The sequence below is a fragment of the Fundulus heteroclitus genome, chromosome 3 (genome assembly GCF_011125445.2).
Source record: "Fundulus heteroclitus isolate FHET01 chromosome 3, MU-UCD_Fhet_4.1, whole genome shotgun sequence".
Taxonomy (NCBI): domain Eukaryota; kingdom Metazoa; phylum Chordata; class Actinopteri; order Cyprinodontiformes; family Fundulidae; genus Fundulus; species Fundulus heteroclitus.
This window is the reverse complement of record NC_046363.1, coordinates 35,765,054-35,777,149: the sequence shown is the minus strand read 5'-3', so window position 1 is coordinate 35,777,149 and position 12,096 is coordinate 35,765,054. Positions and strand designations below refer to the sequence as shown.

At 41.7% G+C, this 12,096-nt stretch overlaps 1 protein-coding gene across 4 annotated transcripts in view; it reads right to left on the bottom strand.

The window, feature by feature from the left end:
• cadm4 (cell adhesion molecule 4) overlaps nt 1-12,096 on the bottom strand; it is a 297,768-nt gene that overhangs the window by 63,451 nt on the left and 222,221 nt on the right. For all 4 annotated transcript variants that reach the window (XM_036135284.1, XM_036135281.1, XM_036135285.1 and 1 more), the window contains exon 2: nt 2,238-2,384. In XM_036135284.1, the coding sequence (XP_035991177.1) occupies nt 2,238-2,384 (147 nt within the window). The remainder of the gene's footprint in view (nt 1-2,237; nt 2,385-12,096) is intronic.

Below are 12,096 nucleotides of genomic sequence, written 5' to 3'. Positions count from 1 at the left end.
CCCCTCACGACCCCCAACAGGGATAAGCGTGACGGAAAATGGATGAATGGGTTTCCACAATGTCTTCCAAACGAAGGCTGAACAAGTGTGGTGTGCTCGTGTATTCATCCCAATATAATGTGAAACCCCTAAATTCAACCAATAGCCTTCTACAGCTGTGTGGGCATCAGAGGTTTTTTAGAGTAGCCTAGAAGAGTCTGAGTTCACCTTAACTTTATGTAAACATAAACATATTTTTCTTCCTTTAATACATACATACATACATACATACATACATACACACATAATATAGATATATATATATATAGATATAGATATATAGATATATATAGATATAGATAGAGTAGATATATATATATATATATATATATATATATATATAGTATATATATATATATATATATATTATATATATATATATATATATATATATATATATACTATATATATAGTCGTTTTTAAACCTATATAAATGCAAAAGGAAGAATAAACAGGAATAAACAGGAAGAGTAATGGAATAAAATTAAGTTTTAGATGCAGCTCGCTGGTGGGTTGTGCTTTTTTTTAGAACAGGCTCATGGGCACCACATGGGGTCCTCGGGGGCTACTTGGTGCCTATGGGCACCATGTTGGTCACCCTGTTCTAGAGGAACTCCAGGGATCCACACATCAAGTGGGAATATCAATTGTGGACAACTATAAGTTTTGCATGTCGCAAATCTGATTTTATGAAACAACGTGTGTCAAAGAAAACCTTTAGATGGTGCAACAGACTTAAAACTGGGGTGGAGGTTCACCATCTTGCAGGAGAATGACACAAAACTTATAACCAGCGTTACAATGGAATGGGACATACCAAAACTAATTTCTGGAAAGACTTTAAAGATCATGTACAAAGGTACTCTCCATCAAGGCTGACTAAGCTTGACCCAATCTGCAAAAAAAAGAAAAAAACCTGATGCTGTAATTTGCATGAAATGTGGCTCTTCAAATGTAGTGACGTAGAGGGGCTTAATACATATGTAAGTAAAGCTATTCAGAATTTAATTTGTAATACATTTTAAAAGCCATGTATCTTATTTTCTCACTTCACAATTAGGTGCTATTGCGTATTGGTCCACGGCATAAAATCTCGATGAAATACATTCAAGTTTGTGGTTTTGGCGTGACGATGTGAAAAAGCTCCAGGGCTGTGAGCACTTCTGTGAGGCACTGTAAATAATCGGTTACTCTTAGCTTTGGGAAATGTGCAGACGATGCCAAGAAGAAATCTAAATTTGAGACCTCTAGCTGGAAGGAAAATTAAAAGAACAGAATTAAAGATTTTCTTGCCGAGATCCAGATCAATACGCATAAGGCCAATAAATATAACTGGACTGCGGAAGATTTGACGGTGATAAAACCAGCCATTAAACTCAAAACATTTGGATTTTGCAGTTCTGCCAAGTTTGGAGAAGATACAGATGGATAGAAAGCAACACAGTTAAGCCTGCAACTTCAAAAACTCAGATTTTTGCCCTAAAGCTTAAAAAAAAAAAAAAAAAACGTACTTTTTGAATTCCGAGAAATATCTTGTCACACAGATTATGAGATACATAAAAACCTCCTGCTGTGCCAGAGAACATAACATTACTTCTCCTTTATTTAGGCAGCCATACACAAATTTCAAAGGCAACGCTTAGAATCCTTGATCACTTTTCTTTGGCTCGCAGGTTTCCAAGCAGCACTTACACAGAATCTGGCGAAGGTAGCAACTTGCCCTTGCATTTAATTAGCAATAAAAACATCTAGTGTTTGCCTACCCCCAGGACCTAAATTAAATGTGCCTTGATTATAATCTTGGTTACAATGATAATTTGCCATAAAGCTGCTTTTTGTAAAAAAAATAAATAAATAAATAAACGTTGCAAGGTTGTGCTCTAATGAGGACTGTAATAAGCTCTGATTTCACCAACAAGGTTAACCCTGGATTATGTAAAAAGCTTCAAATTATGCGTTTAAAGGCATAACCCTGTTAGAGTTTAGGGTATACCTGAATTAACTTGATGGCTATCTGCATTTCAGATATGAAATGATTTGGTTTTAAGCAAAATAAGAAAAGAAAAAAATAATACTGGAAGAATAGTATAAAATAGTGAAGGCTTGGTGTGTCAGTGCCAATGCCTCCATGCAAGACTTGCTCCCATAACAGCGGTGCGAAATGCCTCCACACGGAGGACGGAGTTGCGGCTACACACCTCGCGTGCCGTTGAAGAAGAGGGTCTGCCGGCGGGGATTCTGGATGACCACGATTGAGCCGTCGTAGTTCTGCAGGCGGCAGGAGATCTGGGCAGTGCCTCCCTCCAGGACTGTCACATTCTCTGCTTGCACGGCTTGACAACGGGCTGTGGGAGAGAAAGATGGATGTTCATATAGTGATGCAACGGCTGCACGATGGAGAGCAAAAAACACAGAGAGGAGAGCATAAGGAACAAGATGCAGGAGGGGTGGGGAGAAAAAAAAAAAGATCAATTCACAACTCTCTTGAGATAGAATCTTTCAAAAATAAGGTACTTAACGCATCGCTCATTTACGGCCCATTCCTCACATGGACACAACGACGGGGGGAGAAAAAAAAAACAGAGAGAGGGAGGAAAAAAGGATGATAGGGAGATAGAAAGAGAGTGAGTGTAACATGAGGTTTTTGTGAGCCAAACAGTCTATAATTATAATAAGAAGGACAATAATCATCACCATTCATCCCTCACCGTCACCTCATATACCAATGGCTATTTTGCCTCCGGCTAGTCTAATAGATTTAATCAATTCAAGGTTAAAAAAAAAATGTGCTAGCTACGTTTATTAGCACCCCTTTTGTAAAGGCGTGGAATAAATTGGTCTTCTACTGCAGCGCCATCGTCTCACGCTGAGACATTTGTGAAGGACAGGTCGCCGGTCCGTCACAAATATACTCAAATTCAAACTTTGAGTATATTTCTGCAGTGTGGGGGGGATCCAGTGGTGTTAAGTGTAACTGTAAGGAAATCACTGGTGTCACAACTGTTGTTACTCCTGTTGCCGACACTTCAAACAGCCTTCTTTCATCATCAGTCATCTCCTTTGACATTTGACGAGGGTGGAGCACACAGAGTTGAAAAATTCCTCTTTCCACATATTCATGGATGAGGGTTGATTTGTTGCTAAATGAAGCCGTTCTATGTTGATTCGTCCGTATCTTTGGATCATTATCCTGCTGATAGATCAAGTCACAGCCCATTTTCAGTTTGCTGGTAGAGTCCACCAGATTTATATTTAAATTCTGATGGAATTCCAACCAGTTCATGATGCTAGGCACTCCAACAAGGTCTCCAAGGCCTTTGGAAGAGAAACATGCCATCATACACAGTACGATGCATAATGTGCTCTTTCATATGCTCATCCTATGTCTTACTCTCCCACCTGTAGTGTTTGCTATCAAGAAGTTAAATCCTTTCTGTTCCAACTAAAATCACACTAAAATTTGGCTAATTCTTTACTTTAGTGATGGCAGGACAGAAAATCTTTTGTGCAGCTTACCAGATTCTCTGCAGTGTTTGATAATGCATATGAGGTGCTTCTACATATATGTAGACCCATCCCATTGATCTAAATATTATTGAGATGTTCATTTATTTCAGTGAAACACATTATATAGACAGATGTTTTTAAGCCTTTAGGTCTGTTGATTATTACGACTTTCCGTTTACAGTTAATGCGAACTTTTGAATTTTGAATGAAAACGTTTAGAACTTGCATATAACATCAGATCAATAAATCATTATTATAGAAGAGTGGGCTAAATGAAAAGCATGTTTATTACCTGCTTAAAGCTTGTTATTTTTAAAAAAGCACTTTTAATCTGACCAACTGGCGTCATCGGAAAACATATTCCAGTTTACTGAACAGGACTTTATTACATAGCCTCGTGAGACCATCCTGATCTCGCGAGCTTTCAAGCTTTCACTCGCAGATCAGTCTGGCTACTTTCCGTTAAAGAAAATTTGGAGCCGTTCACCAAACTAACGTCCAATCAGCGTTGGCTTTGAGGCGTGACACAATGAGAAGCGCGACAGTTCAGTCTAAAGAACATGGCGGCTTCAGCTGATGAAACTAGCGTTAGCGTGGCTATCGAGCAAGTTTTATCGGAATTACAGAGTATTTCTCTGCTGAGCTAACGAGCCTTTACCTGCAGCAGCAAGAGTAGCTTGGCTTGTGGTTCTGTTTTCGAGTTGACGAGTATGTCATATGCTTCGTTGATCTGATTGGTTTATTTGGCCCGTCTATCACCAACATAGGCCAATCAGCTAACCAGTATTTTCGCCCCTTCCCAAAATTACTTCAACGGAAGGTTTCCAGATGGATATGCGAAGCAAATCTATCTGGCGGCGTCAGGTTATTTATTACATGCTTTGTTGCAGAACCCCCCTGGTGCCAAAAGATCAACTTTAATCTGGTTTGACCAAACTGGAAAGTTACAGCTAAAGGCCCAGTAATGTTGAGAAAGCTCCACAAGTTTGTTTTTGTGATGGTAGGACAGCAAATATTTATTTTCTAGCATCACATCATGTAGATAGTATGCCATGTCATGCTTAGCTGCAGTTGTCTAACAAAGATTTTCGGAATATTATTTTTATCTCTTTATCACAATCTTGTAAACTGTGCATGATAAATACAACCAACAGAAAAATAAATAAGGGCTCTCACCCACCCTAATAGCAAGCGGCTCAGAAATATGGGTCTGTGTCACGTCATATTTCTACCCCAGAGAAACAAAGTTAGTGGCTGCTAATTAGAAGTTCCTTGCAACTCTGATTAACTCAGAAAAGAAGAGCGGAAAGAAAAAAACTTATCACATATAGTGTTTTCTGCCTGCCTGGTTGCTGACGTGAGTTGGAAAGCTTTTTGCTTTTTAGTGGACTTGGAATTTTACCAGGTCGGGTTGCTAACCCCGATGCCCAACCCTTTTGCTTCTCCCACCAGGCTCGGGGCCGGCATCGGAGCAGTATAGGTGTCCCCGACGCCTAAGTCTGATTGACTGGATCCAATCGAGCCCTGAAACCGACTGTATCTGATTTAATACTGCAGTCTCATTGTATGAGTCTCAAGTGGAGCACTCCAATCCACCGTTACACGTCCGTAATGCAATTCATCATCCAGGTGCATGCTAAACCCAACTGATTACATCCCATTATTCAAATCTAATGGTTCCTTATTAGAGTGGCAGGATGATGCACTTTCGAATGGCTACCTCGCAACTGCTCACCTGCAAATGAGAACAGAGGTGGAAGTCACACAGAGCGAAGCGGAGACTCGCTGAGATTTCCTCGAAACAATTTGTTAATTAAAACCGATTTCCAACCAGCGCCTTTAGACAATAGAAGGTGAGAAAACAGTAGGAGGGGCATCTTTGATGTTTTTGAAAGCACAAAAAGTCAGTGACATAGACATTGGTTATTCTTTGCATGGCTCGTGTTTGCTGACAAAACTTTGCCGAGTGTCCCCCTCCTGCTGAGCTGAGCGAACACCGAGGGGCCGTTGTTTGAATATGAATAATTTGACGAGCAATTAGTCACATGGTTTTGAGCCAGGGGTTACCTTCAGAAGAGGATCAGCTCACTGGCTTTCACAAACTAGTCATTTGCACCCCTATTTGCATTCCCCCCCCCTTCCCCTGCAAAGTGTTGGCCACGGGGAAGATTTAGAGAAAGAACAACATCAATATTGAAGTGCAGCGACGAAACAGGCAATGAGAAGGGGAGGAAAAAAGGCAGCGCGACTGGATGCACATACACGGTGCATATCACTGCAGAGTACAGCGCCGTCTCTGAGCTCTGCAAAAAAAAAAAAAAAAAAAAAAAAAAAAAAACACCTTTGGAAAGGAGGAAATGTTGGGAGACAAAACAGATGGTGGCTGCTACGACAGGAGGTGCTGACTTGACTGCTTTGGGACAAAATAAATGTCTGTATCTGCAACCCAGAGAGTTTGTGTGTGTGCGTGCATGAACAATAGGTGGGCATGAGCAAAATGGAGAGGGTGGCATATTGCAATTAAGCTACTTTGACATCATCTGATCTCCCCAACTTAATCTAAATCCAATTTTCTTCTTGATTTTAATCTCCTTTAATTAAATACTTAAAGCTTACATATTCATCATGTTGGAGGGTGCAAAACACCGCGTCATGCCGGGTACTATGAATCGAGGACCGAACGAAATGTAAATCAAGTGGGAATAAAGACAAAGGAGACTCTGATACTCTCTGGAACTGAGAAAAAAACTTGACAATTACCACTAATTGAAGTCATTATTGCTCCCATTCTCTGCATTAATATTGTGATTCATATCAAGGGCCATCAGGGCCTGCCACCGCCGTCCCAATTATTTTTCTAATGGAAGTTATTACTCAACACCATAGCAACTAGGCAGGGCCGTGCATCCATTGTTTTAAACAATGCTAATTGTAATATATGACTGCTTTGCATCCCAACAAAAAGCCGACGCGGAGATTGTCTGTCTGTGGAATGAGTGACCGATCGGAAGTAACAGAGAGAGGCGATTTCAGATGCGGGAGAGAGAAAGAAGAGGTGGTTAAAAGTTTGTGTGTGAAATGATGCCAAAAAAAAAACTAATTAGTTGTCCATTTGTACTTTGCTCCCATTTCTCCTGACAGCTGTCTCCCCTTCAAAGGAAATTAGCAGCAGTGGCATAGCAGCACAGCTCAAAGAAAAGTCACAAAGGAAACTAAAATATTAACAAGCATTTACGGCTGTTTCAATCGGCTTGACTGATTTCCGCGGCTGCCTGCTGAGAGATGCCACCCAGAAACACCTGCTGGCTGGCGGTGGATGGAGATGATGCCGGCTCTAACCAGGAAATTCTAGCGGGGAGCGAGGAAGTGAGGGTTTGGATATAATAAAGCAGCTGGTGAGGGCTGGACAAAATATATGAGAGATGACGCATTCCTCCACTTCTGCTCATAACGCAGCTGGGTACGGCACTTTAGTTTGACTGTAGGTTTTATAGGCTCCCATTCATATGAAGGCCGCGAGCCTGCACCTCTGATCTGCAGAGCAGCACACAATCCGGGGAGAAAATGTGAGGCAGGGGGTTGGGAGGGTGGGAGGCGAATCAACCTCTGTGACAGAGGTATTAATCTCAGCCCCATTAAAATGTGTGCCCATAATAAAATACTCCGCAAGCGCAGCTCGTATTAGAGAGAACGCCTGGAGCAATCGATGTTGTGGTACTGCACTGACGACTATGATCGCCTGATAAAAACACTGCCTTGCAAAGGTACTCACATGGCAATGAAGTTTTTCACATTCACATTCGTGAAAAACTACAAACTTCAAGTCATATTAGCAGTTTCTGTGATAGACCAATATAAATTAATAAATTGCCGGTGAAAGGGAAGGAAAAAAAATGCTGTGTGGATTTCATAGATTTAGATTTTTCATAGATAGAACTGAGTGCAACTAAATACCTTTTTTGCTTATGAAGGGTTGTTATAGAGAGCACTGGTGATCAAACAGCATCATGAAAACCACCTAACTACACAGGTCTGGAAAAGAAACCATTCATTAGAGAAGCAGCTATGGTAAGTCTGGAGTAGCTGCTTAAATCTGCAGCACAGGTGAATTTATTATGACATGAAGCCTTTTAGTCCTGCCCTCCACAAATATGGTCTTAGCAAGAAGAAAGAGAGCCATAAGAATGCCTGCTTAGCTCACCGCAAGCCATGTAGGGGACTGCCGCTCAGATTAGACCAAAGTTAACTTTTTTGATTACATCCAAACCGCTATGTGTGAAGAAAATTACCCCTCCACATAACCATTAAATAAATCCCCACTGTTAAGCTAATTAATGCTATGGGAATGCTTCATCTTCAAGGATGAGTGATGGAGCTAAACACATGGAAATACTGGAAGAAAAAGCCCTTCAACGTACTGGAGGCTGCGAAACCCTTGAGAATGACGCGGAGGTTCACTCTCCTGCAGGACAACAGCCCTAAACAGATCCATGGAGCCACGATCAAATGGTTTAGTACAAAGCATATTCAGATTAAAATGACCCAGGCAATACCTGGATCTAAATCCAGTTAAGAATCTGTGGCAAAAAAGAGAATTTTTTTACTCAGATCTTTAGAAATTTTTACTTTTTGAAAAGAACATTGATGCAATAAATGTAAGTGGGAAAGACAAACCCCCAGAAAAGACTAGCAGCTCTACATATACAGAGTATTGACTCAAGGACGGTTTAACACAAATACACACCACACCTTTCAGATTTTATATGTGAAAGAAATTGAAAACTACAGCATTTTACCCCTTCTTGATCTATGCCCTACTTTGCCCTACTTTGTGCTGGTCAGTCACATAAAGATCGCGGTAAACTACATTGGCAATTTGTGGCTCTAAAGTGACAGGAAGCGGAAAAGCTCATGGCAGCGCCCGCGAAAACAAGAGGGGCAACAAAAAGAGGCAATTCTCTCTCCAGCCAAGCGAGGGCAGTATTTCACAGGAGTTGGTCTTCTGCCCCACAGTCACAAGCCTGGGGAAAAAAAAGGAGCCTTTATTTATAATAGACATCTGAGGGAGGCCATCATTTTTGAAATACATAAACAAATAAATAAATAATGGGCACACGATTTCATAAGACAAGGCTGTGCTGGGGTCTAACCTAATGGTCCCGCATGAGGCTGGCTTATAAGCAAAAAGAGGGAAAGGACAGAAGAGGATTGAAACAGAGATGGGGTGGGCGGCTGTAAGGGGCGTTATTGAGTTAAAGAGGAGGGGGGGGGGGGCACATGGAAGGCAGCCAGGTAGACTGCTGGCTCACCCTTGCTCACAGTAAATTCCAGAAACTATCTTCCTGATTCAGGGTTAGCCGGCTGAATTACCCCGTTGGTGTGCACCTATTGCTCCCTGTCCACGTCTCTGAGGGTGGAGCGAGGTGAAGCCTGAACAGAACAGACAAGCTGGATAGGAGATGAACTGTCTCCATTTGCCCCAAACAAGCTCCCCCCCCCCCGTATCCTTGAATCAGCTGGAGTCACTGTCACCCCATTCATTATCTGTCATTATCTTTCAATTGGAGGCGGGCCAGGAGCTTGTGTTTTCTTTGCATGCCGGCCACGGACTTACAAGGAAATCGATGCGTGTGGGGGGGGGGGGGACTACAGTGCCTAACCCCTCATGTTGTTGCCGCTTTAATTAAAACAATAACAGCAGCTCGTAGATTCCACTCATACGGGGTCGTCTGCTGGCAACCACTCCATCTCTTCCCATCTGGATGTACATTTTTTCCCCTCGCTATCCCCGGAGTCTGCCAGGCGAGCCCATTTCCACAGTATCTATGTAAATGAAGTTTGCAGTGTTTACGTGTGTGTGTGTGCGTGTGTGTGTGTGTGTGTGCGTGTGGGAACACTTGCTCTAGGTTAATCACAGAGTTTTGCAGTGTACTGACTCCATGAAATAGCTGACTTTGAGGTTCTTCTCTCCCATAACTCTCTCTGTAGACCCCTCCGTCTTTCTCTTCCCAGTCTAAAATTATCACTTCATCTTTCTTTGGGAGAAAGAGCTCTGCCAATCATAAAAAAGAAATATTAAAATGCAAAGGCAGAAATCCTCCCGCTATAAATAATACATAATCCTTTTACAAATCTTGCCGTTATGGCTCTCATTACCTTTGTTCAGTCAAGCTCTCCTGTCCTGTTTTTCTCCTCCGACTCTCATCCCTCTCCTTAAGTGTGTTTCTCTCCATTTATTTTCACTGATCTCCTCTCCTGCTGCCTTTGTGTCTAATCGCTTTCTCACATCTGTCTTCTGTTTTTATTTTAACCCGCAGTCGCTCCTTCTGCCTGATCTAATCCTTGATTTCTCCTGCCTTTATCAGCCCTCCTCTTTTCTTCCTGTCATCTTTCACCCTCATTCCCCTTATCTTTTATTGCATCGCTCATCATGCATCTTCCTCATTAGAGCTGTCCTAAAGGTCTCCTTTCCTCCCTTTCTCTCCCGGGTCTCACGAGAATTGTTGGGAGCCTTTCTCTTCCATGTGATGTCATCTCCCTGTCCCTGGTTTCTTTTTCTTTCTTCATACAGTTTTTTTTTTCCTGCCCCTGAAATCTCTTCCTTTCAGGCTGCAATGTGCTTTCATTTCCTCCGCAATCTCTCTCATTTTGTCCCCTTTTTGTGACTCAGTGGGAATCTTTTCCTGTCTCTCTTTCTCTCTTTGCTAGTTCTATCTGCGCACTTTCCTCCGCTAAAGTGATTTGTTCTGCAGCTCAAGTCTGCAGGATAATCGTGCTGCTTTTCTGGCGGAAAAGAGGAGGTAAGGCCATGATGGGGGTTGGGGGGGGGCTGTTGGATGGGCGAAGGACTAAATGGGACAAGAGGAAAGAACATATGAGTGGAGCAAGAAAGTGAGTTTAGCAATTTTGCCCTCCTTCTTTCATCTTCCTCTTTAGTTCAGATTCCTTTAATAGGCTGCTGTGCAGTTCAAGCTTTTCCTTGCTTCCTATCCCTGCTTGTTTGCTTGCTTTCGTTCTTTTTTACCACAGACTTCATACAATGTTTCTTCCCCAACAGTGTGGGGACATCTTACTTGAAACATGTACTACAGTTTATTTATAGTTCCCTGCAAAATAATTTGTGCTTCTTGACCTTCTCCACATCACAACCACAGGGTTTAATGTATTTTATTGGAGTTGTAGGGGATAGATCAACACAAAACACACACTAAACGCAAATCTGCATGGTTTTTCGAGATTATTGAGATTATTATTGAATTTTAAAGGGCGCGGTGCATGACTGTTTAGTTCGCTGAGTCTGCGCTTTGCAGAGCAACCTATTGTTGCAATTTTTTCTGTGTACATCTGGTGTCAAACATCTCTGGCCCCTTGTCTTCGCAAACTAGCTCAAGTGCAGTCGGATTCGATGAAGGTCATCTGTAGACATGGATTCTTATGAGTTGCCAAAATTTACCAAAATGGATATTTTTGCTACAGTGATACGCTTTGATCTAAGTCATTCTGTGTATATTTGGCTTCAATGTCCTGCTCAGAAATTAGTTTCTGCCACAATCTCACATATATTGTATATTTATCCAACTTCCCATCAAATCTGATCAGTCCCTATCCCTGCTGCAGAACATTATCCCCACAGTAGAATATCACCACCACCGTGTTTCAAACAGTGTTCATTTTTCACCACACAAAGCTTTTTTGCATGAAGACAAAAGTTCCTTCCTTTTGTTTTTGTCTCATATGACCAGAGCACGTTCTACCTGCAGCTCTTCCAGAGTTACCGTGGACCACTTAGCAGCTTCTCTGATTAATGCTCAGCTTGCCTGGGCAGCCATGTTTAGGCAAGTTTGGCCTTCCCCCGAGCTGATTCCATTTTCAGATGACAGATTGAACAGTGCTCTCTGAGATGCTGAAGGTTATTGTTGGGTTATTGATTTATACCCAAATCTTAAGTTATTGTTTTCCATAACTTTATCACCTAACTGTCTGGTGGGCTCCTTGGTCTTCATTATGCTGTTTGTTCACCTGTGTTCACTGACAAGTCTCTAAGGCCTTCACATAACGACCGGATTTCCATTGAGAATAAATGACATACCGGCGGACCCTGTTTATTAATTAGGTGACTTCTGAAGACGATCGATTTAACTGGATTTTCTCTAAGGAGATCAAAATAAAGGTGGCTTAACACAAAAGCACTGTTTTTCTTTTGGTATATCACATAAAATCCCCACAACATACATGAAGACTGGTTGTAATGTAACAAAAGTGGAAAAAGTTAAACACTTTTGCAAGGCACTGCATTTTACTCGAATGTTGAAATATAAACATGCGCACAGTCACATTAATATTATCCTCTCCTTTGTCATGAGTTGTCTTCTTCTCATCACACATACCCTTTATGTCTAGCACCTTGACACTTCATTTCGACACATCTCTCGGTTTGACCTTCATATCTTTATGTCTCTTCTACCCTTTGGCATACTGCAATCACCTTGTTCCTCTCTTCTGCCAACCCTCTGCTCCATTGCCTGCTCATCTCTTTTTGTCCCCTCATTT